We start from the raw sequence: 27,799 nt of genomic DNA on the forward strand, positions 1-27,799 counted from the left end.
GCAAAAGCGGAGTTTGAAAGCTTAGGGGAATCTGAAAAATATTATGATTTATAATGCAATCTCAAACTGTCCAGGTCAGCCATCAACAAGTGCCCCCCCCTCTTTCACCCAAAATTCAGACAGCACCGTTAAAGATATGGAAGCAGCAGATATATCAACGTTTCTTAAGAGGCAGTACTTCAGATGTGCACCACGATTGAGCAAAGCAAAGCCTTAGTTGCATTTAACCACACAGCCTCCCATCATGCAGCAGCTGCCTTATCCTCCAAGCTGCCGCTACTCGGTGCGTGTTTTGTGTTGCCCAGTCCTGTGTACATTTGCCTTTCCTTTCTCTACTCCAACTACTTCAATGCCTTCTCTTTCTCAGCGACCTGCACAGCCTCCTTCCCACATCCATATCCACCACCTTGACCTTTGCCCTTGCACTCTACAGGCTTTGCCTCCCCAAGGTTATCGAAAGACTGGCATTCTCCTAGTGGCTTGTAAGCCAGGTGGTGAAGGTCATGTTAACTACCTTGAGGGGTGCAGGGAAAAATAAAAAATCGACACTACATCCACATTTTCGTTCTAAATATGATACAAGGTGCAATCTGAAGCAATACTTGATGTCTCAGACGGAATATAGCAGATTGTTTGTTAGTTTTTCAGCGCAGATTCCAATAGTACACAAGAATGCTGAGAAAGTGACAACTTCTAGATTTGTCAACTAACAGAAAAAAAAAAAGAAAAACAGCATGTAATCTTTCTTTACAAAAGTCAGCATGCCTAGACTAACTGCTCTCTAACACTAGCATAGTTTTTCCAGTGAAAAGTTTTGTCATATTAAGCCTGCAATATTCGCGCAGTTGTTATCTGATACTAATCCCATTGGTGGTCATATTGTGGTCCCTTAATGCATGATGTAAAAATAGCGCACAAGGAACACAAGGTGACGGATTTGCGTGCTATTTTTACATCATGAATGTTATCCAACTTGCCCAACTTTCGGCTTCCCTTAATGCATTCAAGCTTTCCTTGCATCTGTGACTGGTGTATGTATAACCAAGGCTGTTGCTGTTCACACGCACAGTAAATAAAATACTGACCAACCAAAAGCTTGAAAACAAATGGCTCCATATTCTGCCACGATTAGCCCTTTCAAAAAGTGAGCTCTGTTGTGTAAGGCAGTGCACAAGGCCTACATAATTTTTCAGTCAAGTAGATCGCTGCTGCCACCTCTTCCATTCGCCGGTTTTCCTTTCAGCAGTCCAGCAGGAAGTGTCCATGGCAGCATCTATTCACTTATGCTATCCAATGCATCAACCTCTTTTTGTCCCAAGCACGGGCAGACACCACGTACATTAATATGTTATCAGGAACCGCACAGGCAAAAGCTTCACATATCACCACGCTGGCTAATTATGCCTGCTATGGTAACCTCTGCCCTACCTACTGTACGAAAGTTTGGTTCCTTCACAACTAAATTTAAAAATACCTTTGAAAACCTAGTTTAAAAAAAGTGTGCTTGTCACACGTAATCATGGAGTAATGATTAAATGTATGCTCAAACTTCGTTTCCTTTCACAGTCCTTGAAGGAACCTGTGCTCTCTGCATGTTCAAATTCAATGTTTCCGTATGAATACTTCTACCTGTATAACATTAACAAAAAAAAAAAAAAGGGTGGGGAAGCACTGGTGTTTTCTGCACCTCTTCAATCTGTTTATTCAAGCTATTTTTATATGTTATGGACCAACAGCCCATCTTCACGATGCGCTGAATCCTGCTTTAAAAGGTTACCAAAAGTAGACTATTTATCCCCTGTGCTACCTGTCTTGCATCTTCAAAAGCACATTACTGAAAACATTCATATGCACATGCAAATTCAGGTGCATACGAATGCATCAGTCTTTATTACGTGCCATTTCAATTGTGCACAACTGTCAACTACATTGTCTCTGTACTAATTATGCAGCTAATTATAATTATGCATAATTATAATTATGCAGCTAATTATACATGTGAAATGCCACTTTTGCCACGTATACAAGACACAGCAGCAAACCAAGCCTAAGTTTTTGAACAGAGCTGCCCCTAACGATATTAAGGTCCAAAGTGCGTCCCAAAATGAGGTTGATGCAATAGAAGCACGCGCACATCTTGCTCTTCGCACCCAAATGCATCTCATCTCTTGGTAGAGGTGGACTAACCAATGGCCCGGCCATCTTTTCAAGTTTTGGTGCCAGACAATAAAAGAAAGGAGGAGGGGAATAAACTTCTACAAAGTTGAGGCTAATTCAATTTCAGAAAGAAAAAAAAAGGAAAGACCTTGCTCTTTCCCAGCAAGGCAGTGTGGGAGGCCCAATCAAAAACCAAACAAATTTGGCTTCAATTCAGAGCTGGCCCATGGGAGAAAAAAAAAAAGAAAACCAAGAGTGAAAATGTCACCGGAAAAGCTAGGCCGAATGACACTGGCAGCAGACAAGATTAATAGCATTGGTACCAAGAAAAAAAAATTAACTACAGAAAAGGGGCGTGAAAAAAAGCAGAACGTGCACTATTTTAAAGAAATAACTGGGAAAGAGAAAATGAAAACCTGGTGGCCAACTCTACCAAAAGAAATGTGCTGCATTTAGGAGCAAGAGTGGCACAGTGCGACACCAAAACCTGAGAAGGGTGCTCCACACCTCTCTCCCTCTCTCCCAAGAATTGAGACACACCAGAGGCGAAGAGGAAAGTGTGCTTCACTTGTCTTTTATTAGCACAATTCTGCGCTCGAGTTTATTTTTGTTTTTTAAAGTTGCTGTCACAGCAACACTTCTCAGCCCTGCCACATAACGAAAAGAGGGGGGAAGACGACAAGCAGGAAAACATAAAGGTGGTGACTTTGTGTGCCCTTTGCTCATAAATACCGAAAGCAAATGAAGGTGGCGATGGTGACAATATCTTGGCTTATAACAAATACACACAGGCTGCACGTGAGGGGAGGGGGGGAGAAGAAAAACAAACAATCGACACTGGAAACGATGCATGTCAACTCTCTGATGCAGCACCGGCTGCACAGGAGACACAGATCTGTACACGATCATCAGCCAAGTACACACGGCAATTCGTTCCGCACTACACGGCAGGTACTAGACAAAGGGATGGAAGAGTTCAGCTCTCAAGCACAATTAACTGAGTGAACTTAAAAAGCACAATTAAGCGAACGTGGCAGGAAGGAGCAGAGCGAGAGCACACAAATTATGCCGCCGCCTTTCCACTTTATTTCTTGTTTTACCCCTAAAGCTCTGTGTCCCAGTGCACGCGCACACCCTCCTCCCAACCCAGTAAGGCAAGCTCCACGGTCACCTAAACCGATGCTTGCTTTCGCCACAAAAGATATTTTACTGCTGCCACCCCTCATCTTGAAATTTTCATAAAAGATCCTAGAGTTCTTTGCACTTTCACCACACAGCTCAGTCACACGTGCCACAAGATTTCTGCACTGTCCCTCACACGTGTAACGTACACACACACAACCACACTATATTTACACTTCTCTCACAGAATGAACAAACAATAATAAAAAAAGAATGAGCTAATGGAACTTTACAGAGTCTCTGTGATGCTATGCCCATCCCTCCTCCTTTGAACAACCCCTCCCTAGGCCCCAATTCTTAAACTACTTACAATAAAAATATCAACAAATGCGCAATGAAGAATGGAGTCCTGAAAAACTGGCATCCTGCACAAGTCCTTCACTCCCTGCTACGTCTGGAGCTCCTGGTGTGGCGCCGCCGAGAACGGGTGGTCACCCTTGCCTTGGGTGAGGGCACTTCGTCCTCTGTCGTTGCCACCACCACTGTGGTTTCGGCTGGGGGCGGGACTAGCTCCGGGCCCAGGGCATTCATGACTACCTCGCCCAGTACAGGCACAGGCACGGGCTCCAAGTCGGGCAGGAGATCTACAACAAACTGCTCCACCTCCTCCTCAATCGGAACTTCCGCAGTGCCTTCTACTGTCTCTACCGGAATTTCCGCACTGCTTTCCACACCCTCTAACGAAACTTCTGTAGTGCCTTCCACTTCCCCTGCACTGCCTTCCACCTCTTCTATCGGCATTTCCACAGGGCCTTCCACTTCCCCCAATGCCGTTTCTTCAACTCTTTCCACCACATCTACTGGAACTTCCGCAGCAGTTTCGAAAGCCTCCTCTGTCAGAACTTCCAACGTGTTTCCCTCCTCCTCTTGCTCTGCTTGGGCATCTGAGTCCTCGACAAAGTTGAGACGTGAAAAGAGCTCAGGTGTCAGCTTGGACACAAATTCTGTCAAGAGGTCAGGCCCTATCTCATCAACGAGCTCTGGGTCCAGCACAAACTCAAACACCTGCTCTTTCTCAAGCTCGGCTGCCTCAACAGGTGCTTCTTCCTCCTCTCCACTCACCAGCACCAGCTCCTCCACAGTCATTTCCTCCGCACCTTCCACCACCGTCAATTCCTCAGTGCCCTCTTCCACAGTCATCTCTTCAACATTCTCCCCTACTGTCGCCTCTTCACCACCCTCTCCTAGCGTTGCCATCTCAATGCTCTCCTGCACCGTCATTTCCTCAACACTCTCTGCCACAGTCATTTCCTCAACACTCTCCTCAACTACTTCCTCTATTGTTTCCTCATCTTCAAACAGAGCTATTGGCTCTGTGACAACTTCTTCTAACACATTTTGTTCTTCTAACAAAGCTCCCGGCTCAGCCAACTCCTCAAACACAGGTGTCGACTCATGCACTGGCATTAGCTGCGCTACCCGTTTTGGCAACTGCTTTGGTTCTGGTTTCACTTCTAGCCTCTCTTGAGCCTTGGGTGCAGGCTCCATTTCAGCAGCTCGAGCCCTTCTCGTTCGAATGACCAGATTGGGATTTGAAAATGGCTTTAGCACCGCAGAAGATCCCTCGGTCTGGTTGGTCATGCGAGGCTTAATTCTGCTCTGGCTGTTGGCAGTAGGCTTCTCTGTGGCCCGTGGGCTGCCAACGTGATTGCCAACAGGTTCAGAGACGGGGGCTTTCGTTGCCAATGCCAAGCCCCTGTTCCCTGCACGCGACACTTTCTCCAACAGCTGTGGCTTTCCAGGAGGGCGAGAGACCTCTGCCAAGACACTGGCTTTCTCCGTCTGGTCTGCTAGAGAAGAAACTTTCACGACTGGCAATGTGTGCCGAACAGACAGGTCTTCCCTCAACGGAACCTTGGTCCCGCCTAATGAGAAAGCTTGTTTGACAGCCAATGGGTTCTTATCTGTGACCTTTGTCTTATCTACTGCAGGAGGAGGCATTGGTTTGACTGTGACTGGGTCCCTGTTATTAACGGCCTTTGGCTTATCTGGAACAGAAAGTGATGGTGGAGGTGGTGACCTGACAGGCAACACAGTCTTATCAACAGCCTTTGCTCTATCGGCAGCAGTAGGAGGAGGAGCCAGTGGTTTGACAGCCAACAGGTTTTTATCCACGACCTTGGTCTTGTCAGCAATCTGGTTCCTATGCTCAGGCACAAGCTTATTGGCTAGGGAGTGGTGCTGCTCCTTCTTCTGTTCCGTCACTTTGCCGGGGCCCACAGCCTGCTTAGGGTGGGCACGTTGGTGGGCCACTTCCGGAGCTGCTGCTACCACTGCTGGCACCGGCTGGCGGTGGCGGTGGTTATGCACCGGCGACAGGGACCGCTTTTTCTTCGGAGGTGCCACCACCTCTTCCCGCACAACCGGCTCACCTGCAGAGGCAGCAGCTGCCGCGGCAGCTGCCGCCCGCCTCTTACTCGTGCGCTTGGGCACAGCTGGCGCCCCATTCACTTGGCACGTGGTGGCGGCACCCTTTGCCCCCCGTGACGATCTGCGTACACGACCACTCTTAGGCACCTGCGTGTAGGCATCCTCGCGCGAGTACACCAGGGCAGGGGCCTCCTCGTCGTCCCGGTAGCCAGCGCGCCGCTCTTCCTCCTCTTTGATGGCCTTGAGGCGACCCAGCTCCCAGTCTTTCTTCTGAGCCTCAATCTCCTCCTGCAACGTTGCAAAAGGGGGACGAAAAAGATCTTGCAGCTTCCGCTTACTTTCATGTCCCACATTCCCAGTACTTTGCATTTTGAGTGAGCGAAAGAGGGGGGGGGGGGGGGGGGGGGGGGGCTGATACATGCAAGAGCCCTCGGATAAGGCATACCCTGTACAGTCGAACCTCGATGTAACGAACCTCAATGTAACGAAATTCGCGATGTAACGCATTTTTTTCATTTCCCAATCACTTCCCCATTGAAAACCATGTATTTTTTTTCGCGATTTAACGAAGTAATTTTGCTCCGCACTTTCGATGTAACGAAGTCCTTGCGCATCGCATGCATGTGCCAGGAGCTACCTTGACAATCGAATGAGAGCTAAAAGTTTAGCCGAGACGAAACGCAGTTTGTATTTGCCCTTTTACGCGCCAATTTTGCCGGCAGTGTGCGAGAACGTACCGCCGCGCCATCTGTCGTGCGCATACAAAGCCCGCGGCATGGAAGTTTCAAGACGCGCCGCGCCATGACGCCACTGGCGAGCTGTAGACTCTGAACGTGAAAGCGCAAACCGGAATTTTCTTGCAGCGTCCGTTCTGTTTTTTTTTTTTTTTTTTGCGTGCGATGTCCTCGTAGGCGAGTGGCGAAGGGGGTAGAGGGGAGGCGTGGCGTGGGAAGCGCGCGCGGTGCATTCTGGGTGGGCGGCTTCGGCGCGCTCTCGGCGCGGCCCGTGCGAAATGCAGCCTTATATGCAGTCGTGCGAAATGCAGTCGTTATATCGAGGTTCAACTGTACTACATACAGAGAGCAGCCAATGCCACTCTGGATGAATCAGACAGCGTGTTCCATCATTATCTACATCTGAAGGCTCAAACAAAATCCCCAAGCAAGCAGGTGCTGCTCATCCGATATGGCCCAAGCCAAGGAGGCGCGACCATGCGTGCACACTGACCTCTGCTTGTTTGAGCTGTTCAAGAGTCAGTGGTTCTTGAAGGGATTCCAGGAATTGCATGGCATACTTCTCCACAGGCGTCAGCTATTACGAGGAAATGGAGCAAAAAAGAAAATACACACTCACGGTTAATCCGCTGAAATGGAACAGACATGCACTATCGATACTGTTTGCACTAAGAGAAAAGCTACAAGCACGCACATGCAAATCATGCAAGTAATACTGTCTGGTGCACTTCAATATCAAAAAATCAGCGCAAAACAAGTTACAGGACAGAAAAGAAGCGGTCAAACACAGCACTGCCCTGCGTTTCTTGAGGTGCTGCTTTTACTTGGCCAGTCAGCCATTCTACCGGAATATGTCTGATGAGTGAAGCATTTCAAGTGCAGCTTGGTACTTTTAACCCTTTTCTTATTAAACGGATTCTAGATCTGGGGGCACCAAAAAGTCCGGGGTGCCATATTGCACATGTGCAGTACCTAAAGCGTACCTTGCACCTTGGAGGGGAAGAGGGTCTTGGAAATAAATTTTTATTAATGAAGTCATAACTATGAAATCTTCAGGAAACATGCACTTTTGCGTGCTGATTCCAAATATGTAATTCAATTGTATGTACAACAAGTCCTTGTGTACTTATGCAATATGTTAGTTAACTTTTTGCCGAGAGTTTGAAAGAAATTCTACACCAGGGAACTTGTTAGACTGCATGCCATTGGTTTCTCTTGACATCAAGCTATGCAGTAAGGGTAAAATTATCATCCTGTGTGTCACAAAAGTTGAGTTAATGAAGTTTGAAATCATCAGTTTCTTCCCATTTGTGAAGTGGAAAATTCAAAATCCTCAACTTCTATGATAGGCAGGATAATAATTTTGCCTTTATTGCATAATTTGATGTCAAGACAAGCCAATGGCATGCGTCCTAGCATGTTTCCTGCAGCAAAATTGATTGAAATCTCTTGGCAAACATAACATATTATATAAGCGCACAAGCACGTGTGGCCCATGGCCTGCGCACAACTGACGTCACAAGTGAGCATGGGTGCATGGCACACACATTGCCGATGTCGCAATCACCAGACGCACAGTATGCACGTGAGTAGTGAGCTGTGGCCCTGCAGCCGTAAGTAAATGCCGTCAGCCATAAACAGATCTGTGTGAATGCATTTCTCATGCTGCGCCATACTGATTTCGTTTGTTTTCGATGATACGAATTTTCTCATGATCCCGTAAGATTCGTATCAACAAGATACTGCTGCATTCAACATGCCTAGTCCCAAGCTGCAGCACAGAAAACACAGCCCCGCCTTAGCAGTAAGATGCACCCCCCGGGAACCAACACTGATGGAAATGAGCCAAACATTTGGCCATAACATTCCTCTGGGCAGCACTGCCCTACAAGTTGCCAGCCCCACCCAGAACCAGGAAGAACTGCTAGTCTGCAGACGTGTTCAGAGCAGAGAGTATGAGTCGGAGAAACCAGGAGATGGACAGAGTTGGAGCCACTCTTCGCAATCTTAACGATGCTGCCTTGAAGCTTCTGCACTCTGGGCAGATGGCACAAAGGGTTTGCACTTGCCTGGTCCATGAGCTTGTCGAGCTCCTCTTCAGCTTGAGATTTGTCCTCATCCCTGCTGTCGGTGTCCAAGGGGATGGATTCGTCGAACTCAGCCAGTTCAGCAGCTGCTTCGGCACGGGCCGTGTGCGCTGCCTGGACATCCAGCTCTTCCTCTGCCATGCCAAGTGCCTGCACCCACACACACACAGACACAGGTATCAGGCACGGCCACATCGAAAAAGGTGTCAGGTTAGTGGTGTTACGTCTCGCCTTCGTCGTGGGGAAGACAACGACATGGCAGCAGCGAAACGCCGACAAACCCCGAGACGCGCGTTGGGTGAGCGCCTGGATTGCCACGGAAGCCGCGTCCGTCTGCCCGGTTGAGCGAGCGTTTCCCGTACACCGAGTGTGAACGCGCGTTCGAAATGCGCGCGAACGCCGCTCATGGACATTCCGGCGTCTGCGCTACGTGGATGGCATCGTTCCCCTCTCCCAGCGCGTGACGACGGCGTGATCTCTCGGGAGTGAGTGAGTGCGTGTGTGTCTGTGATTGGTGCCAGTGAAACCCAGCCCCCATCTAGGGACCCTAGGGAAGGGAACTCTTAAAAAGCCGGCAGCGGCATGGCCGAAGAGCTTTTTTGTCATCATGGTCTTCTGATGAGCTGTCATGATGCAGCGTTCCTGCAGCTCACTTGTAAATATGAAAATTGCTGTATAAAGTCCTCTTTCATTGTCTTTTTCCAGCAGCCTCGTCTCAGGCGTCCCTCGTTCTCTCTCCGGCACACGACCATGCTACCTCGTCTGTAACAAACTGGTGGCAGCGGTGGGATGCTGCTACCTCGTCCTTAACAGTGGGTGCCATTTAGGAAACTTGTAGACTTGGAATGCGAAAAAAATTGTGCAAAAGTTGGTTTTCTAAAAATTATATTTTCGCTATGTTTACGCATTCACCCTTCTCCGTTAAATATATCAACTCCTACTTCATCTAGAAATAAAAAAAAAATTGAAGCTTTACGTGCCCGCGCGATAAAAAAACAATTTAGAATGGTGCGACGAAGCCGAAGTTCGCGCCACGTGCTCTGCTCGTCCAATTGAGGTCAGTTTGGAGTCATTCAAAAGCTTCGTTCCTCCGCTGCGTTTCCCTCCTCCATAGAGACACAGGATGCACAGTGCGCGCCCGTCACCGACAGCCCTTGCACATTGGCAGAGGGGACGCAAGGAGAGTGTCGGCAATGCAAAGCAAACAGTCCATTTCCTTGGGCAATGGTGACGGGCAGAGCCGCCAGAGGGAACATGTTGGTTTGGTTTGGTTTATGGGATTTAACGTACCAAAGCGACTAAGGCTATGAGAGATGCCTTAGTGAAGGGATTCAGAAATTTTGACCACCTGGGGTTCTTTAACGTGCACAGACATCGCACAGTACTAAGGCCTCTAGAATTTCTCCTCCAAAGAAATTCTAGCCGCCACAGCCAGGATCGAGAGGGAACATGTGGGCAGAAGCAGGTGCCTCTGGGAACAGCACCGGCCTATATGACTTCGACCACTGGGGATTTACTCTAAGCATTTCCAAGGTGATTTCACCTAAATTTATTTCTTAATTTAGGTTCTGTTGTGCACTGCCATTTCAGAGTCCTCACACGAAAGCTGCATGCAACAAAAGCCTGGATGTAACAAAAATGCTGACTTTTTTTATTGTCCTCATATCGAGGTGAAACTGTACCAATAAAGTATTGCCACAGCCTTGGCTTGGTTTGAAGTCAACAAAATTTGCTGAATTCTTAATGACATACACCATCTTGGTCTCAGGTAGTTTGTGATACCTTGCTTTAGTTGCCATATTCAGAATGCAAAGACAGCCTTGAAAATGGGAAGGAGATGTCAACATTACTGGGAAATATCACAGTGAGACTACTGACCATTCATCTTGGTCAAACTTCATATGGTCATTCATATGGTCAAACTTCAAATACAATTGTCTCAGCTTTCCTCCATTTTTTTTGGCCAAATGCCTTTTCCTTACGGAAGTTTCAATAATATTTGCATGAACGAATTTTAGTGAAATTGGTATCGATGTTTCAAGCAGCACCTCAAATTACATCCTAAAGCTTTCCTTTTTTCCATTAAAACTGATAGACTAGCAATTACATCAAATATAAGCTAATTACTACCACCTTGTTTTTTTCCCCCTAACTTTGCTATTCATTCATGATCTATATAATAACCTTCTAAGCACTTCCTTAGCTTTAGGATGTGCAGTGGACCTTCGGAAATGACTGCACATTTTAAAAACTAGCTTTCTTAATTTGGTCCATAAGAAAGGACTTCTTTGGGATATATTGTTTTGCCATACTATGAGTTCCAGATGAGATATTAAAAACCTAAATGTATCTTTGGAACCAGTATTCAAAGATTTACCATTATGTCAAGCTTCAGCTAGATACAATGAAATAAAAAAAGAAAAATGTTTTTAAGACCCTCATCCCCCCCTAAACTTCAGTGCAACCCAAACGCAACCCAAGAGGTGGGAAGCTCTAGCTAGCCATCACAACACAGTACCGTAAAAACCCGCTTATAATGCGAACCCGAATATAATACGAGGTGAAGTTTTAGAGGCACGAAATGGGAAAAAAAAGTTTTACCCGCGTATAATACGGGTGACGCAAGCTGATAGAAGACATTTATTCAAAACGCATCCCACACTCCACTTCAATCACTTTCTTCAGTAGGGCTTTCTTCGGACATTTCACTGTCCGACAAATCATCCCAAATGTACTCATCTTCAGTGCCATCGGGGGCGTTCCGAGATGCCGCGCTTCTTAAGCCCGCTTCAGCCACCCGGTTGGCGTCACTGCAGGCTCACCTGAGCAACCTGAGCGCATCCACTCTGCGTAGCACCGCTTGACTGCGTCCTTGAACGGTTTGTTTACACAACCATCAAGCGGTCGCGAAAGCTTTGTCGCGTTCCGCTGCACGCGAAAAGGGCTTCTTTCTGTCGTGGCGGTCGTGGCCACCCACGAATGCTTCCTTCGACGACACCAAACTGCCTCCCGGCCACACCATTACCGATGTTCTCCACAGCTAAAATCACTTTTCGCTTGAAAGCAGCTGAGTACTGTTTTTGAGACCCTGACATCATGCTCCCCAAAACAATATCCACTTCACAAAGCGTGCCTTACATGCTAGCACGTGCGTTGTCAACAGGCACACGGCACACCGCGACCCCCCGGCGCACCCAACGAATCAACAAAGAAACGACATCGTGACGTCTTTTGCCGAGAGTAACAAAGCCAAGCCGTAGCCACGCCGCAAAAAAGAAACCAAAACTTCGAGCAACTTTTAAAATTTTTCTTCGGATCCGCAAATAGTACGAGGCGGAAATTTAAGACGCTAATTATGGGAAAAAAAACCTCATATTATACGCGGGTTTTTACTTCTGCAACACGATACAAGGCAGCCAATTTTGAGGATACATTGTTTACATTTTTAACATTTTTCCCATCTTTGAAACAAAACAAAATGTTGTGCTTCTGTGAGAAAGACAGCCAGAAAGCTGTGCTTTCAAATGAGACTGATGGGTTCATCATGGCAGGCAGTTTTGAAATATGAAGGCATGCAAAATGAGCATATACGAGCATAAAAGTATCATCCAACACAACCAATGCAATGGTAAGACAATCAGTACAGCAGGTGTTAACACTTCACCTTTTCAAATTCAACTGAAGAAAACTTTTCAGGTTTCTCCACTTCAACCGGTTTGTCCTCTTTCTGAGACTCTTCACTTCTTTCCACTACTGCCAGGTCAAAGTCAGTTCCAAAGAGGTCCTTCAGCGTGTTCTGAAACGAGGAAGTAAGGGTCAGACAGCTTCAGTGCTCATAGAAAAAGCACAAGGCTACACAACAGCAGACAACTGTACTACATATGCAGTGCATTTGGCAAAGCTCTCTCTCATTACCTCAACAGTCTTCAGATTGGCTCTGGTATAATCTTCTGGTACAATGCAACACAACACAAGCAAACATTCATGTCAGAAAGCCTTTCCAAACGTACTTCCCAAGTACCCTGAAAATTTTGCTAGATGTGCAGCACTTAGTGCACTGATAAGCAGCATACACCAACGTGGTCACCTTGAGCCTACCTGAAGAGAATATCAACCCAAAAATTTAATGTTGTGTCCCTCAAGTTCAAACTTTGCTTTATTAAAAATCACTTTCACTTCCCTTAAAGTCTGAACTAGCAAGGTGCCTCAGCACCAAGAAAAAGAAAGAAGGAAAGGCAGCTTGGCCAGAGACAGCAGTGCTATGGGGTCCAGAAAACTGAGTGATCCGTTCCAACACGTATAAAATTTAACCTGCAGTTACACATCGGCTCTGCAGGAGTCGAGGCAGTGAAAATCAAGCCCATCCAAAATTTCAGTTTGTAGAAAATCAATCCGTGACTGCATTTACCTTAACTAAGGTTGCCTGTGGTTCTTTTATCATACTGAATTAGGTACAGCTTGCCAGTAAGTACTAATAATAAGCCACGTCTACATACCTGCTTGAAGAAAGCCGTAGTAAAATTGCCTCCTTCAATGGCAAGGTCTCCGAGCATCCTCTTCTGGTTTGCCTTCTTCAGGATGTTTTCTTCAACTGTTTTCTCACTTATTAGCCTGAATAAACAAGCCAAGGAAAACAGAGATCATCTGGCATTACTTCCAACTGGGCATAAACATAGTTAGAACTACCAACCCCCCCCCCCCCCCCCCCCCCCATGAGAGACCGAAATTACACTGCCATCGTGACAGTCAGGGGGGGCCAAACAATTTATACATTGTCACCTAGCGTAAGGCAGAAGTGGTGCAGTAGCCTTCAAGAAGCACAGTTTAGAAGGCTCACATTGATGCTGATGATCATTATTAAATTTTTAATTGCACAACGGCAGCTTGGCCAAACTGCATCATGGCTAATGTGCATGCTCTGCGCAAGGAGGGGTCAGAGGCCTATTCTGCCAAGCATTTCATCACAGAGAAGCTGAACACCAGGCCAAAGAGAAAGCCTGCATCCATTAGAAAACCAATGGGTGGGCGCTTCGCAGCACTGGGGACCAACCCATCAAGCATCAAGCACCCACCTGTAAATATGGACGTCCCTAGTCTGGCCAATGCGGTGGCACCGGTCCTGGGCCTGGGCGTCCATGGTGGGGTTCCAGTCCGAGTCGTAGAAGACCACAGTGTCCGCCCCTGTGAGGTTGACACCTATGCCGCCCGAGCGGGTGGACAGGATGAAGCAGAAGATGCGCCGGTCGGCATTGAAGCGCTCCATGAGGGCCTGGCGCTGGTCCACCCGAGTGCTGCCATCTAGCCGGAGGTACGTGTGCCCGTGGTAGTTGAGGAACTGCTCCAGGACGTCCAGCATGCGCGTCATCTGTGTGAAGATCAGCACCCGGTGCTGGCCGCCACGCAGCTGCCACAGCAGCTTGTCCAGGACCTGGAGCTTGCCTGCAACAAGCACAACACGTGGCACGGATTAGGATGCATGTGCACCAGGCAACACTGGCGACAAACCAAATTCACTTCTCGCACTACTGACAGCTGACAGCAACAAGGTGAGACAGACATTAACGAACAGGCAGGATGAGAAAGCCATCTCTTCATTCCAATGAATGCAACAGAAAACGAGCGACTTCCGGTTCACCTTACGTTGTACACTTGCAGCCGAAAAATTCAACAACTTGCTAATTTCGTTAAGTCAAGATTCCTATGCTTCAACATTATATACAAATAAAGTTATGGATTCTAGAACACTCCTCGTAGATGGCGCTTTGTAAATATGGTAGTATCTCACGATACGAATTTTAAATTGTCCTGGCCAGAGAGCATTATAGTTAAACCTCGATCTAACTAAGTTGGTAAAATCAGCAGTTTACTTCGTAATACTGGTTGGTTGGTTGGTTTATGGGGTTTAACGTCCCAAAGCGACTAAGGCTATGAGAGACGCTGTAGTGGAGGGCTCGAAGTTGCGCTACATTAAGAGGGGAGACTGGTCTTGAAACCATTTTCCTTATTTACCGACCAAACTTGATGAAACTTAATGTGCTTGTGCAGTTTATTGAGTGTATTTCAAAACTGCAATTACTTTTTTTGTAAACCAATTATTTTTAAGATAATTACCCTAATTGTTCCAATTCTTGCAAGAACAATTGAAAAATAATGACTGAAGAAAAACTTCAGGTTAACACATTGCTAGACACAGGAAAGAATAAGGAACACAATGTTGGAAGCAGTATTTTGATTAAGCAATTATTTTTTATTTTATTGCATAATGAAGTCCAAAGGTAAAAAAAAACAGCAATGTAGTGGTCACAAAAAAAGCTATTTAAACAAATTCTGAAGAAGAAATTTAAAAATCTGCTCCCAACATTGCGTGCTTCTCATATTTGGCTTCATGCTGAAAAAATAATTATTCTATCTGCAATAGGTGCCGAAATATTGAGTTTGCAGACTTGCCGAGACCCCAAAATTCTGATTTTGAGAAAACAGCAAAAACAAATAGAGGTCATTTTTTAATCAAGAAAAGTAGAAAATATCAATACATTCACAGTGACACATCATTGATATGCCCCAGGAGCATAGTCTCTCTGATTATTGCAATCTTTGTGGCGCTTCTTCATGGTGTGCTGCACCTTTTCAGCAGATGCACGCTTGGTTGCAGATGCAGCTGAACCACGTCCGTCTTCCTCAGCCATGCGCTGGGCACTTCTCACGCCAGGATTCATGCTTAGCTCGCTTAGAATGCCCGCTGAACTCCTCTCATAGCCCATATTTAACTTCAAGACTGCTTTTGCTACAGCTGTCTGGACACCAAAGAGAGATAGATGCATCTCTCTCTTTTGGTGCCAGTGCCCATAGGAGGGAATGCAAGCACTCGTTTTGCGTTTTTCCTCATGCACAACGCTCAAGGAGTTTTTTATCGGACAGGCACTTGTAAATATTCATTGCTCGGAAAATGCCACTGAGCGCAGTTTGTCTCTTTTCGGTGCTCACCATCGCGCGCGCAGTCAGAATGTTCACTGCAAAGGGGTTGACGTTTCGGGGTTGACGTTTCGCGTACCATTCACGCGCGGTGAACTCCGCTACGATCCCGTGTCGCCACAGTTACAACACGAGAGGATGAGTTTCACAGCAACACCGTAATCCCGATCACCACGGTCGATTCTAACGCTGCCGCCGCACGTCTAGCATTTAGTTTCACCAAGAAGGCCGTTCAGCGAGTCCAGTCAAATCACAGCGAAACTGGTCTGATCAAGCAGGTTGATTGCGGCATCGCTGGTGGTCAAATCAGTCATACGTTTTGTTGCTGCAGTTAACGACAGCTCGTGCAGTATTGAGTATACGTTCTTCTTCGCTTCCGCAGCACCGCAAGGCGTCAGCACTGCTGTATCCCGACGAACACGGCCGATCTCGGGAGCGCTTCCACCCGGTGGGCCCGCTAGGCCTACTTGTTTACAATGGGCACCGCAGGCTCGCCGACTCCGGCACTTGACGCTGAACTTCGCTCGTCGTCGATGTCTTGCAACGCCGGAGAACGTTTCTTGACATTTGCGATCAACGACTTCCTTTTTTTTTTTGCCGTATCTGTGCTTTGAGGCAGCGGCGTCGGCATCACAGCGAAATTTCCGAGGCCGGCAGCACTTGTCAAAATGGCATCAGGGCACGTCTCCGAAGTGCGCAGCAGACGATGGAAAGCGAGCTCAGCCAATCAGGCGAGCCCTTTTCGTCACGTGCACAGACTAGCGAATAGGAACGCGCGTGGGTACCTTTTTTTATTTTTTACTTAACCAATCGGCGGAACAGGGAGCTGGCGCGCGCAATTTGAAGAGGAAAGACCGCTCTTTCAAACGATACCAAGATCGCCATGAGCGCGGGCGTGAGACGGAAGCTGTACTTTTTTGAAAGTTTTGGCATGAACGCTGGCTCGAAATTAGCCCCGAGGCTTGTTATAAATTGATATTACGGCTCAAATATTAATCGAGGACATGAGAAACTTGACAAATCGGTAGAATATTTGTTGTAGATTCGAAAAATGCAGTTTTCCAAAAATCGATTTTTTGGCGATTTTTTCGCGTCCAAGACCCGTCTCCCCCTTAAAATTTGTCCCTTAACATGCAAGAATCCGCTAAAAACGCACTGCAGATAACTTATGAGAAAAACCTTCACTTGCCCTTTCTTCGCCAGCGGCAACAGCGTTACGCATGTCTTGCTTATGTCGCAAGCTCGCAAGCCGCCTCGGTGTGTCTATTGCACCAACCACTTCAAGGGTGATGGGAATGACGCACTGGTCTAGTTTTGCTTTCGCTGTCATCATCCTCCTGCAAGTGCCTCGAGCACATAGCCGACACAACAGCGCATTCCGCCACTGCCACCGTTGTGACCCAACTGCGGGCTGCGCCATCTGACCCCCTCCTTGCTGGTAACGCAAGCTGTATTACCTGGCACCTCTCACCAGTGCTAGGGCAGCATACAATAAAACGGCACTCCAAAAGTAATCAAGTACGCTTCCTCACCGCAGTCGTACTGGATTAGCCGCAGTTCAGGGAACTGTGTCTGCAGGTTGCACATGACGGGGTGCAGAAAGGCACACCGTGGACCCAACTCCTCTGCAAGCCGTTCCTCCAGAACCCTTTCCGCGTTGAGCGAGGATGGTGATGGGTGGGACACTCGCATCTCTATTCGTGGGGCAGTCACCTTGGGCACCGAAAACACAAACCTGCACACAATGATACACAGGTGGTCGCTTCCCCACGGCTAACACACGGCTTCCACACACCACACAACACAACACACGTCTACACTCCCACCTGACAAGATGGATTTTCGCAGCCTAGAGCAGCACTGTCTACAATGAAGAACAGAGTGGGTTCTTCCCATGAACCATCTTGGGTTCTTCCAACAAGCACCAAAACTTGGCACAAGGGTGTTTTTGCATTTCACCTCCAGCAAAATGCAACCAACTGCTGCAGCTATGACACTGATCCCAGTATTTGTAAATGTAAAACCAGCCCACAAAAAGACAGAGGAACACGAAATAGATACAGACAAGCGCTTTTCTGTGTCTGTCTCATGCCTCTGTGTTTTCTGGTGCACTGTTTCTTCAGTAAAAAATAGCCACCAAACAAGCCCAAAATGCAGTACTGCTGCATTCAGCAGCCAAACTCCCCATCCAATGAGCAACTGTGGAGGATAGGTCCATATCCCCCTCAAGCTGGTCAGAGCTAGTGCTGTTTTTATGCTCCCATTCTAAAATGAGCACCGTTCCCGTAACCAATAACAAAGCAGAAATTCTTTGCCAGCCTTTCATGCACACACCTGAAGGTAACAGCACACTTACTGCTGCTGTAATTACTCACTGGGCTCATTTTGATTGCAAAACCAAGAAAGTCATTCAAATGCAGCAGAGCTGAATGTACCATGCACTTAATCTGATTGTGCAGCTTACAGCTAGACTTATTAAGGGGGGACACTGGTCTTGAAAAGAAAATTTTATTAATTTAGTCATAGTTATGAAATTATCAGGGCACATGTATTTTTGTGCACTGATTCTAGATATGTCATTTAATTTGATGTAAAACTATTCCTTGAGCACTTATGCACTTTTTATGCAAGTATTTTGCGGAGAGTTTTGAAGAAAATTTGCTGCGGGAAACTCGCTGAAATGTATGCCATTGGGTTCTCTTGACACCAAGGAATACAATAAGGGTAAAATTATCATCCTGGCTCTCATAGAATTTGAGTAATAGGGTACTGAAGCTGCCACTTCAGAAACGGGAATACACACACTTTCCTTCTCATTTCTGAAGCGACAACTTCAAAACCCTATAAGTTAAGTTTTATGATAGGCGGGAAGACAATTTTACCCTTATTGTATTCCTTGGTGTCAAGAGAACCCAATGGCATACATTTCAGCTAGTTTCCCGCACCAAATTTTCTTCAAAACTCTCCACAAAATACTAGCATAAAAAGTGCATAAGTGCTCAAGGAATTGTTTTACCTGAAATTAAATGACATATTTAGAATCAGCACACAAAAATACATGCTCCCTGAAGATTTCGTAGCTGTGACTTCATTAATAAAATTTTTTTTTTTCAAGACCAGTGTCCCCCCTTAATACGTGTTGAATTACGCAGCTTAAGAGACAATCCCCGCGGCATTTTTGAGAGAACGCTGAACTCTGGGAATCAAACAACTCATCAAGCACCACTTGCCCAGTTTGCAGCCTCTCTAAAAGCAAGAACAGTAAGTGAGCTACAGCGCACCTGGCGATCATGTCCCTGAGCTCGTCGAGCAGCTGCGGGGGCGTGCGCACCAGCGAGCGCAGTGTGCGCGTATACCGCCACAGCTGCGTCTCTCCCTGGGCTGGTGCATTGAGGCAGGCCACGTATCCCGTGCCACCCCAGGGGCAGCGCGCTACGGGGCGTGCGTCGTGCACTACCGTCACAGCCTCCACCAGGTCCCTGCCGTACGTCGGGCAGGCTGCACAGCGCAGCGCATTTGTGTGCCCCAGAAGGCGAAGCTTCTCGCGCCGCTGCTGCCGTCGACGGCTTTCCAGTGAATCCTGCATTCCAAACAGAAGCGAGAAATGTGCAGGTAGGCCGAAAACGGTGGCCGCAAGTTGCAATGTCACACCTTCTTCCAAGAGGCTTCTTCACGGAAACGACATTCCCAACAGACTACACCGATCAATTTGGATGGCACAGACCACAATGCAGTTTTCTGTAAGGCATCATTCTGGTCTTATTTTTCAAGCAGGCTATGACGGACACCGTAGCCCTTCATTACGGCGTCCCTCATAGCCCGAGTTGCTTTGGGACGTTAAACCCCAATAAACCAAACCAAACCAAGGGCAATGAGCACAAACTTCATGTGACCGGACATCCCAATTTCAGCGGGACAGTCCCTCTCACTTTAAGGCTGTGGTCCTGATGCCCCACCCACCTGGCTGTGGCGTGGTGTTTTGTGCCACTTAGGATCCCCAACTAAAGACCGAATGGAGAAAAGGGGCTGTTGTCAATGCACGGTCAAAGGCCAAGCGCGCTTTCAAAGGATGCAACTATGTTGCAGAAAGAATACACAGCAGAGACCATCCCCCCTCTTAGGCAAAGCCGCAGTATCAAAAGACAGGCCAGTTGGTTTGGACTCACGATAAAAATAACAGCGCCAAATGACGATGGAAAAGGAACAGAGCAACACAAGGTAGTGCAGAGATGGGTTAGTTGGTATCGATCACTATTCATAACTGAAAGCGTACAGAAACAAGGACAAGTGAAGAAAAAATGGAAAATTGGAGGGAACACTTCAGCTCTGCCTTAAGGATATGACGCAATAGCATTAATAGGTTAATGCCCATATATGCAGAACTGGTCATTCTCTAAAAATGTTCTAGCTCCCAAGGAGTACTCATACAGCACTACAGCACCAACAGATATGTGCTACAGTGAAAGCTCGTTAATTCAGCACCAACAGATATGTGCTACAGTGAAAGCTCGTTAATTCGACCCCCGTTAATTTGGAAAATCGGATAATTCAACGCGCACGCGAGGTCCCTACAATTATTCATAGGAGTCTATGGGGCGAAACTCTCGTTAATTCGAACAAATTTTGCCGTGCGTCGGTTAATTCGACTTCACTCCGCAGCCCGCCAGGCCGGCGCGCCGAGAGCAAAAAGAAAACACTGCCACGAGCGGCGCTACTGTACGGCTGATAGGCCATTCGTATGCTCATCGTCATCAGCAGCGTGAGAGAGGGCGAGAGAAGCGAGGTTAACGGCGGCCGAAGCGGTTGGCGTCTTCGTCTTGGCGTGTGTCGTTTCCACGTGTTCTTGCTGCTAGGATCATGGTTATTTAACCTTATGGTTATTTAACCATAAGGAGGCGCCTTTTTTGGTGATTGCGCGCTTTGTCAGCGTGTTTTCTGCGCTGTTTGTTCTGCTTGTTGTTGTTGCGACTGAGAGAAGGATGAAAAGGAAGTGCACGGGCCTGCCAACTGGCTCCAGCTGAGCCACCACTGCTGCCACATGCAGATAGAGGAGAGTTAAAAGATCAGAGGAAAGATAAAAAGAAAAGATAAGACAGGCCTCCCAGCAACAACCACGGCGGACGCCTCACCTCCTCCCCGCGCTGCTTTCAAGTGGGTAGCGCGCAGGGCCTGCGCGCCTCGCCTTCGTGTCCTATCAGCTGACCGAGGATGAAATAATTGAAGTGACAGGCGCTGACTACAACGATTCGTCAGAAGGTGGCGATTGTGAGCAGTTGTCCCAAGTGCCGAAGCGCACGGTGAAAGAAGCCGCAGAAGCCTTGTCCGTGCGGGAGGACTTCTGCGAACAAATCCCTGACGGTGCGTGTGCTGCGGAGCACCTGGCAGCTGTTAGAGCTATCGTAGTCGCTCAAATTCGCTCGAAAAAGCAGACGACGATAACAGATTTCTTTGCCAAATAAAGGTACGTCCTGTTGCGGCAAACATCGTTTTTTGTTGTTCATTCGATATTTCGACATTCGGATAATTCGTCAATTTTTTGCGGTCCCGTCAGTGTCGAATTAACGAGCTTTTACTGCAGTTATAAATGGAATATTGCTGAAATACGCAAAATGATGCCAGGAATCAACTGTCGGTCCCAAAGAGCTGCGTCTCCCCTAACTTGCTTCACAACATACACACACAGAGCTGGCGATAAGCCAAAGGATAGAAAAAGAGCAGACTAGTGAAAAAAAAGGTGACTAAAAGAATTCCCACACCTACAGATTTTCCATAAATTTCCATAAATTTGCCACAGGCTAACAGAGAAGTTCTGAAGCTGCTGAGAGGACTTTTCATTTTTTTTCCCCTGTGCCAGTGAACTCACCAAGTAGTAGGGGCTTCTTTGGATGGAAGACTCGGCTGATGACGTAGCACCAGAGGACTTCACAGGAGCAATCACAGTGGTCTTGGCATTTACTGCAGCAGCAGCAGCAAAAAAAAAATATGGGTGTATTTTTCAACGCAACTTAAGCACGGTGAAATGTATTTAGGAGAATCTGCAATTAGGGAGTAATTACTCATTAGCATCCACTCTAGCATAGCCATAGAGCAACGAAGGGAAAGCTATACAGCTTTCTCACAGACTTCACAGTTGACGGAAAAATTCATGCTGGTCGGGGCCTCGAACCCAGTGGGATTCTCTTGTGTAGTTCGGACTAACACTGTTTCTGCGTAAAGTTGTTCATCGATCTGGCCTTGCTCTGCTATTTGCTAGCTGCCCTGGTCTACCACGTTTGAACAAGAGAGCATGCACAGACGCACCACCACTGCTAGACCAGCCATAAAGGCTTGCCACCTGTCCTTGCTCTCAGTGTGCCTGGCCACCGTTTCCCTCGAAAACGGACTCCTCAACCCTCCTCGAAAGGGTGCAATCTAGGCATACATGTGAACGGTCAGACAAAATCTTTCAAGCAGCTCAGTCTCCAGCTATGGATACCGAGGTCCACTAGGCCCCCAAGAATCCCAAACATCCAGGAGATATCATAACCCTTTCCCATGTAAAAAAAATACTGCCAGACATGGTTGGTTGGTTTATGGAGTTTAACGTCCCAAAGCAACTCAGGCTATGAGAGACGCCGTAGTGGAGGGCTCCGGAAATTTCGACCACCTGGGGTTCTTTAACGTGCAGTGACATCACACAGTACACGGGCCTCTAGAAATTCGCCTCCATAGAAATTCAACCGCCACGGCCGGGATCGAACCCGCGTCTTTTGGGTCAGCAGCCGAGTGCCATAACCACTGAGCCACCGCGGCGGCCATACTGCCAAACACTGTCTGGCAGTATTGTACACAAACAATACTGCCAGACAGTGTTGTTTGTGTACACACTTCACGGGCTGTGTTTTCAAGGCAAACGGGATGGTTTTTTAAAACATGCTTTTTGTAAACCCACATAAGTGAATGTCCTGTTGTACTCTTTTTCGTTGTCCTTTCGTTTAGCGCTGTTTTTTCCAAGAAACATGTACCAACTAGCTCAACTCTCCGTTTTATTGAAATAAGTGAATGTCAAGAAGTTCGCACGATTCAAGGATAAATATTAATATTTAGCACAATTTCAAAACATTTTAGCGCAAAGGGAGGCCCGCCCACTAGAGGGACGGCGGATGAACAACACAAGAATGTGAGGCAAAGCAGCAGTGACAGATGGCAGGCTCAAAATCACTGTGCACCGAATGGCCGAACGAGAGAGAAAGCAGAGTGGTAACAATAGAAACAGCACAGCAAGGAAAGGAATCGTGTCAGGAAGCTTGCATCACAGCCCATTTGCAGTAAGGAGGGCCCTTCACTTGTTTCCCAGAGATGGACAAAGCTCAACACTTACCAGTTTTGGTCACTCCAGTTGGTGTCGCCTGACTGTTCGCGTTGAGAGGGGAGACGCGCATGACTGGCTTTGCACCCAACGCAGCTGAGACTGGAGTTGAAGCAGGGCTGCCCGCAGCACTGGTCACAACTCGTCCCATTTGGCTCAGCGCTGCATGAACAGCATGCCGCTTGCCTCAGTCTACCTCACTGGTGTTGCCATTATAACATCATCATCATCCCAACAACACCAACTGCCACAACAAAGGCCTCTCCTGCTTATCTCCCATTAACCTTGTCCTGCGCCAGCTGTAGTCGCCATATTCCAATAATCAATCATCCAAGGACAGCCCTTCGGTCATTTAGCAGAAAAGTTGATAGCTTCCAAATAAAAAAAAAGTAAGCCAAATTTAGGAGCGCTCTCTCGTGGTGACACTGGCAACAGCAGTGCACAGCAGTGGCTTCAGCTGCAGGTGGCCCATTCTTGAAGAGAGAATGGCCGCAAGTGCGCCCTCCTCCCCGACAAGAACCCCTGTGGCTGAGCAGCAACCCTCACCCGTCGTGGTCCTGACCACGGCCTGGCCCGCAGACGTGGCCAGCATGACTGTCTGATGCTGCTGCACCTGCGCGGCCGTGGTGCCGTCGGGCACACCCTGTGGAGACTGCTGGGCGGCGGCCGGTGTCAGCAGCAAGTGCTGGCCGCTGGTCGTCTGCACAATGCGCCCAATGCCAAAGGGCACTGCCACTCGTGCAGGACCAGCCCCGTGCGCAGATGGCTGGATCTGCAGCGTGATGGGCGAACCCATCACCTGCTGGCCACCGGAGCCGCCCACTGCACGAGAAGAGAGCGGCCATTTTCTCGAGCAGAACGGGAAGCCAATTCTGAAATGACTAACCTGCCCAAGACGATAACAAAAGCTAGGGGTTGGCAAATATCATATGGGTCAATTGCAAACCAAATGGTTTATAGGATTAGGTTTATGGGGGTTTAACGTCCCAAAGTGGCTATGAGGGACGCCGTAATGAAGGGCTCCGGAAATTTTGACCACCTGGGGTTCTTTAACGTGCACTGACATCGCACAGTACATGGACCTCTAGAATTTCACCTCTATCAAAATTTGACCTCCGCAGCCGGGATCGAACCCACGTCTTTCAGGCTAGCAGCCGAGCGCAATAACCACTGAGCCACCGCAGCGGATCCTTTATAGGTTTAACGTCCCAAAGCAACTCAGGCTATGAGGGACACCAGAGTGAAGGGCTCCGGAAATTTCGACCACCTGGGGTTCTTCGCACTGACATTGCACAATGCACGGGCCTCTAGGATTTCACCTCCATCGAAATTTGACAGACGCGGCGAACCAAATGAGAATGATAACTATTTATGGCAAACCAAGTAGAATATTTCCAAATGCAAAAGATTTAGCACCATGCAGGTACAAGGCCTAGCAGTACAGTAAAAGCTCGTTAATTCGAACTTCGAGGGACCCGGAAAAAAGTTCGAATTATCGAATGGCCGCGAAACAACTGACAAGAACCATTTGCATTACAGTACATGTACCTATATGTACCGTATTTACTCGGGTAACGAGCCCACTTGCATATGACCCCCCCCCCCATTTTTGCCTATGAATTTGAAGAAAAAAAAAAAAGCATCAGTCGTTAAGGCTTCCCTCCGCACCATCACAGTCCACAACGCATTTCTTGGCGGCGCGCCAAGATGCTGCGATAACGTCCTGGTGTGTTTACTTTTGACATTAGCTCTAGCAAGGGGGGAAGCGAACTTTGGCAGACTGCCAGCACTTGTCCTGTTGTGCAAGCCTCGTTTTCAGTACGTTCACCTTATCCTGCCATGGGCGATTGGGGCGAACACCGTGTACTGCCACTCAAAAGCCGGTGTCATAATCGCGGCTGAGCGCGTGCTTCCGTTGGGGACCGATGGGTGGAAGCATGGACGACAATCCCAAAGAAAAAAAAAAAAAAATTTCGCACGTAATTTGTAGCGCCTGTCTGATGTCATAGCCTTCACTGGTGTTGGCTGAGACCGCGCTGACAGTACTTATCCGTATTTTCGAATTAACAGGGCTAGAATTAACGACTATTCAGCTGCAAGTTTCGGAGGTTGCGCGGAAAAAAGGGTTGGCAGCTGCGCTCCCTCCGGTGCCGCCAGCCGGGTGGTGGCACTATCTAAGCTTTACCCACTCTTCCGTTATCTATTTCCAGCTTCTGTAACCATGCGGTGGTGCTTTTTTCTTTTTTTTTTGAGCCACACGCTGTGTGCCAAGCCGTCCAGACGCGGCGGCGCGTAGTTCGAATGTAGCGGTACCGGCTCGCTTTCGAATTAACGGGCTTTTTTATACACAGATCTCTATGGAGCTCGGCCAGACCAAGTAGTGTAGTTCGAATTATCCGAAAATTCAAATTATCGAGTTTCGAATTATCGAGCTTTCACTGTACAATGCATTTATGCCATGTGCTGGCAATTGACCTTATGTGGAGAAATGGCAAGTGCTAGTGGCAATCAGAAACACGATGATGTTTGGCAAGTTCTGGTGAGCCGAAAATTTTGAAGTTTTACAATATTCGTTTGGACACTTCGAATAGCAGAACCCTTGCACGAACTGACTCTAACAGCAAACACAATGCACAAGCTACTTAAAATTTCAAATGTTTTGCTTAGACTCTGGGTGGCAGCAATCAAAGCAGGAGCACATCTGTAAACAATGAAACCATGGAACCCTGCTTGTAAGAGACTCCTTACCAAAGAAACGAAAACTGCTGCCACTATGCGTCTGTTATAAGAGGTTCAACTGTCCTATTCCACTGAAACCATCTGTTAAAATGTGGCCATTGCTGCTAGGAATCCAAAATCTGGACCTACCGACAATGCTCCCCAACAAGGCTATTTAGGGCAAACACGGGTGTTAAAATGTGAAAAAAAAAAAAGTGGGTTTTCTAAGAATCACTTTTCGGCATATCTATGCATTCACCCTTCTCTGCAAAAAATGTCACACTCCTACTTTACCTAGAAATAAAAAAAAAAAAACAAGTTTTATGTGCCGTGCAACTAAAAAATGATCGAGACTGGCAAGACAAAGCCGTACTTCATGCTGCTCGCTCAGCCCCTGCCATCAGGATCGTTTTGGTACCACCCAAAAGCTCACTTTCTCCGTTACGTTTCCGCTCCAAAAAGACACTGGCAGACGACAGGCAGAAAGAGCAGTGCACGCCCGTCGTTGCAGCGCAGCTGCTTGCATCATTCCGACGCCGACAGCTCTCGGGCTCCGGGAGAGGGCACACATGGAGAGTGCCACAGACGCAATGCGAAAAGCCCATTTCCTGGGGAGTGGGTACGCCGAGAGAGGGAACACGCCAGAACAAGCAGGTGCCTCCACAGCCGGTCTACCAGCAACAGCGCGACCGCATGCGTTCTCCTCTAGCCCAGCTGGGTTGCCTCCGACTCCCAGACTCTCCCCAACCCACTCGTAGTGGCACTGTGCAAGGTGGTGATGGTTGCCGCCACAGTCGCACTATCAGCCAGCGCATAACGCTCTCCGCGTTCTTCATGACTTCGAGCAATGATGATTCACTGTACACATTTCCGAGGTGATTTCACCTATATTTGTTTCCTATTTTGGTTTGTGTTGTGCGTCGCCATTTCAAGTCATCATGCGAAACTGGAGGTAACGAAAACTTGCAGACTTCTTTGGTTTGGTTTATTGAGGTTTAACGTCCCAAAGCGACTCAGGCTATGAGGGACACCGTAGTGAAGGGCTCCGGAAATTTTGACCACCCGAGGTTCTTTAACATGCACTGACATCACACAGTACACAGGCCTCTAGAATTATGCCTCCATCGAAATCTGACCATTCATTATATCCAGGTCAAACTGTAATAAAGTACTGCCATCGCCCTAGCTAGATTTGGAGTCCACAAATTTTGTTGAGTTCCTAAAGACATGTACTATCTTGCCCTCCGGTAGTTTGCAACATATCCAGTTTTGAAAATGGGAAGGATATGTCATATTTCCTTGGAAATATCAGTGAGGTTACCAACCGTTCATCTTACAACATATGGTCAAACTTCAAATGGAGTTTTCTCAGTTTACTATTTCTGGTTGATTTCCTCAACCTTATGCAGCTTTTTAATAACTTCTTTGTTTCAAAAAAACAACTCTTGTACCACTTTCTTTTAGACAGAATTAAGACACTTAATGACATTCTTACTTTTTCTACATAGGCCATATGTAAATAATAAATTGCAATTAGCTTAATGAGTTGCAGAGTCAAATACTGACACCCTTCTCCTTAAATTTTCGGGATGGCACGTCTTTAGAGAAAAACTAAGAATGCCATCGGTTAAGGGGGCTCTCTGCCTATCATCTCATGTCATCAAAAGCTGCAAAATGCAGTAAGAGAATTTATTAAGGGGGGACACTGGTCTTGAAAAAAAAATTTTTATTAATGAAGTCACAGTTAGGAAATCTTCAGGGAATATGTATTTTGTGTGCTGATTCTAAATATGTCATTTAATTTCATGTAAAACAATTCCTTGAGCACTTATGCACTTTTTATGCTAGTATTTTGCGGAGAGTTTTGAAGAAAATTTGCTGCGGGAAACTCGCTGAAATGTATGCCATCGGGTTCTCTTGACACCAAGGAATACAATAAGGGTGAAATTGTCTTCCTGCCTGTCATAGAACTAAAGTTTGAAGTTTTGAAGTTGTCGCTTCAGAAATGAGAAGGAAAGTGTGTATTCCTGTTTCTGAAGTGGCAGCTTCAGTACCCTATTACTCAAGTTCTATGAGAGCCAGGATGATAATTTTACCCTTATTGTATTCCTTGGTGTCAAGAGAACCCAATGGCATACATTTCAGCGAGTTTCCTGCAGCAAATTTTCTTCAAAACTCTCCGCAAAATACTTGCATAAAAAGTGCATAAGTGCTCAAGGAATTGTTTTACA

At 47.2% G+C, this 27,799-nt stretch overlaps 1 protein-coding gene and 1 pseudogene across 8 annotated transcripts in view; one reads left to right on the top strand and one right to left on the bottom strand.

Moving 5' to 3' along the window:
* dom (domino helicase) overlaps positions 1–27,799 on the bottom strand; it is a 104,347-nt gene that overhangs the window by 29,980 nt on the left and 46,568 nt on the right. For 7 of the 8 annotated variants that reach the window (XM_089574939.1, XM_089574938.1, XM_089574936.1 and 4 more), the window contains 11 exons: positions 23,397–23,672; positions 22,863–23,012; positions 21,366–21,457; positions 18,784–19,082; positions 17,035–17,237; positions 13,603–13,969; positions 13,027–13,141; positions 12,195–12,326; positions 8,513–8,680; positions 6,937–7,020; positions 5,857–5,997 (listed from right to left, as the gene is read on the bottom strand). In XM_089574939.1, the coding sequence (XP_089431065.1) occupies positions 5,857–5,997; positions 6,937–7,020; positions 8,513–8,680; positions 12,195–12,326; positions 13,027–13,141; positions 13,603–13,969; positions 17,035–17,237; positions 18,784–19,082; positions 21,366–21,457; positions 22,863–23,012; positions 23,397–23,672 (2,027 nt within the window). The remainder of the gene's footprint in view (positions 1–5,856; positions 5,998–6,936; positions 7,021–8,512; positions 8,681–12,194; positions 12,327–13,026; positions 13,142–13,602; positions 13,970–17,034; positions 17,238–18,783; positions 19,083–21,365; positions 21,458–22,862; positions 23,013–23,396; positions 23,673–27,799) is intronic. The other variant, XM_089574941.1, reaches the window with a different exon arrangement.
* LOC149364952 (uncharacterized) lies at positions 3,674–5,036 on the top strand (annotated as a pseudogene).

This window comes from Amblyomma mixtum, chromosome 2 (assembly GCF_055824585.1).
Source record: "Amblyomma mixtum isolate Tamu chromosome 2, ASM5582458v1, whole genome shotgun sequence".
Taxonomy (NCBI): Eukaryota; Metazoa; Arthropoda; class Arachnida; order Ixodida; family Ixodidae; genus Amblyomma; species Amblyomma mixtum.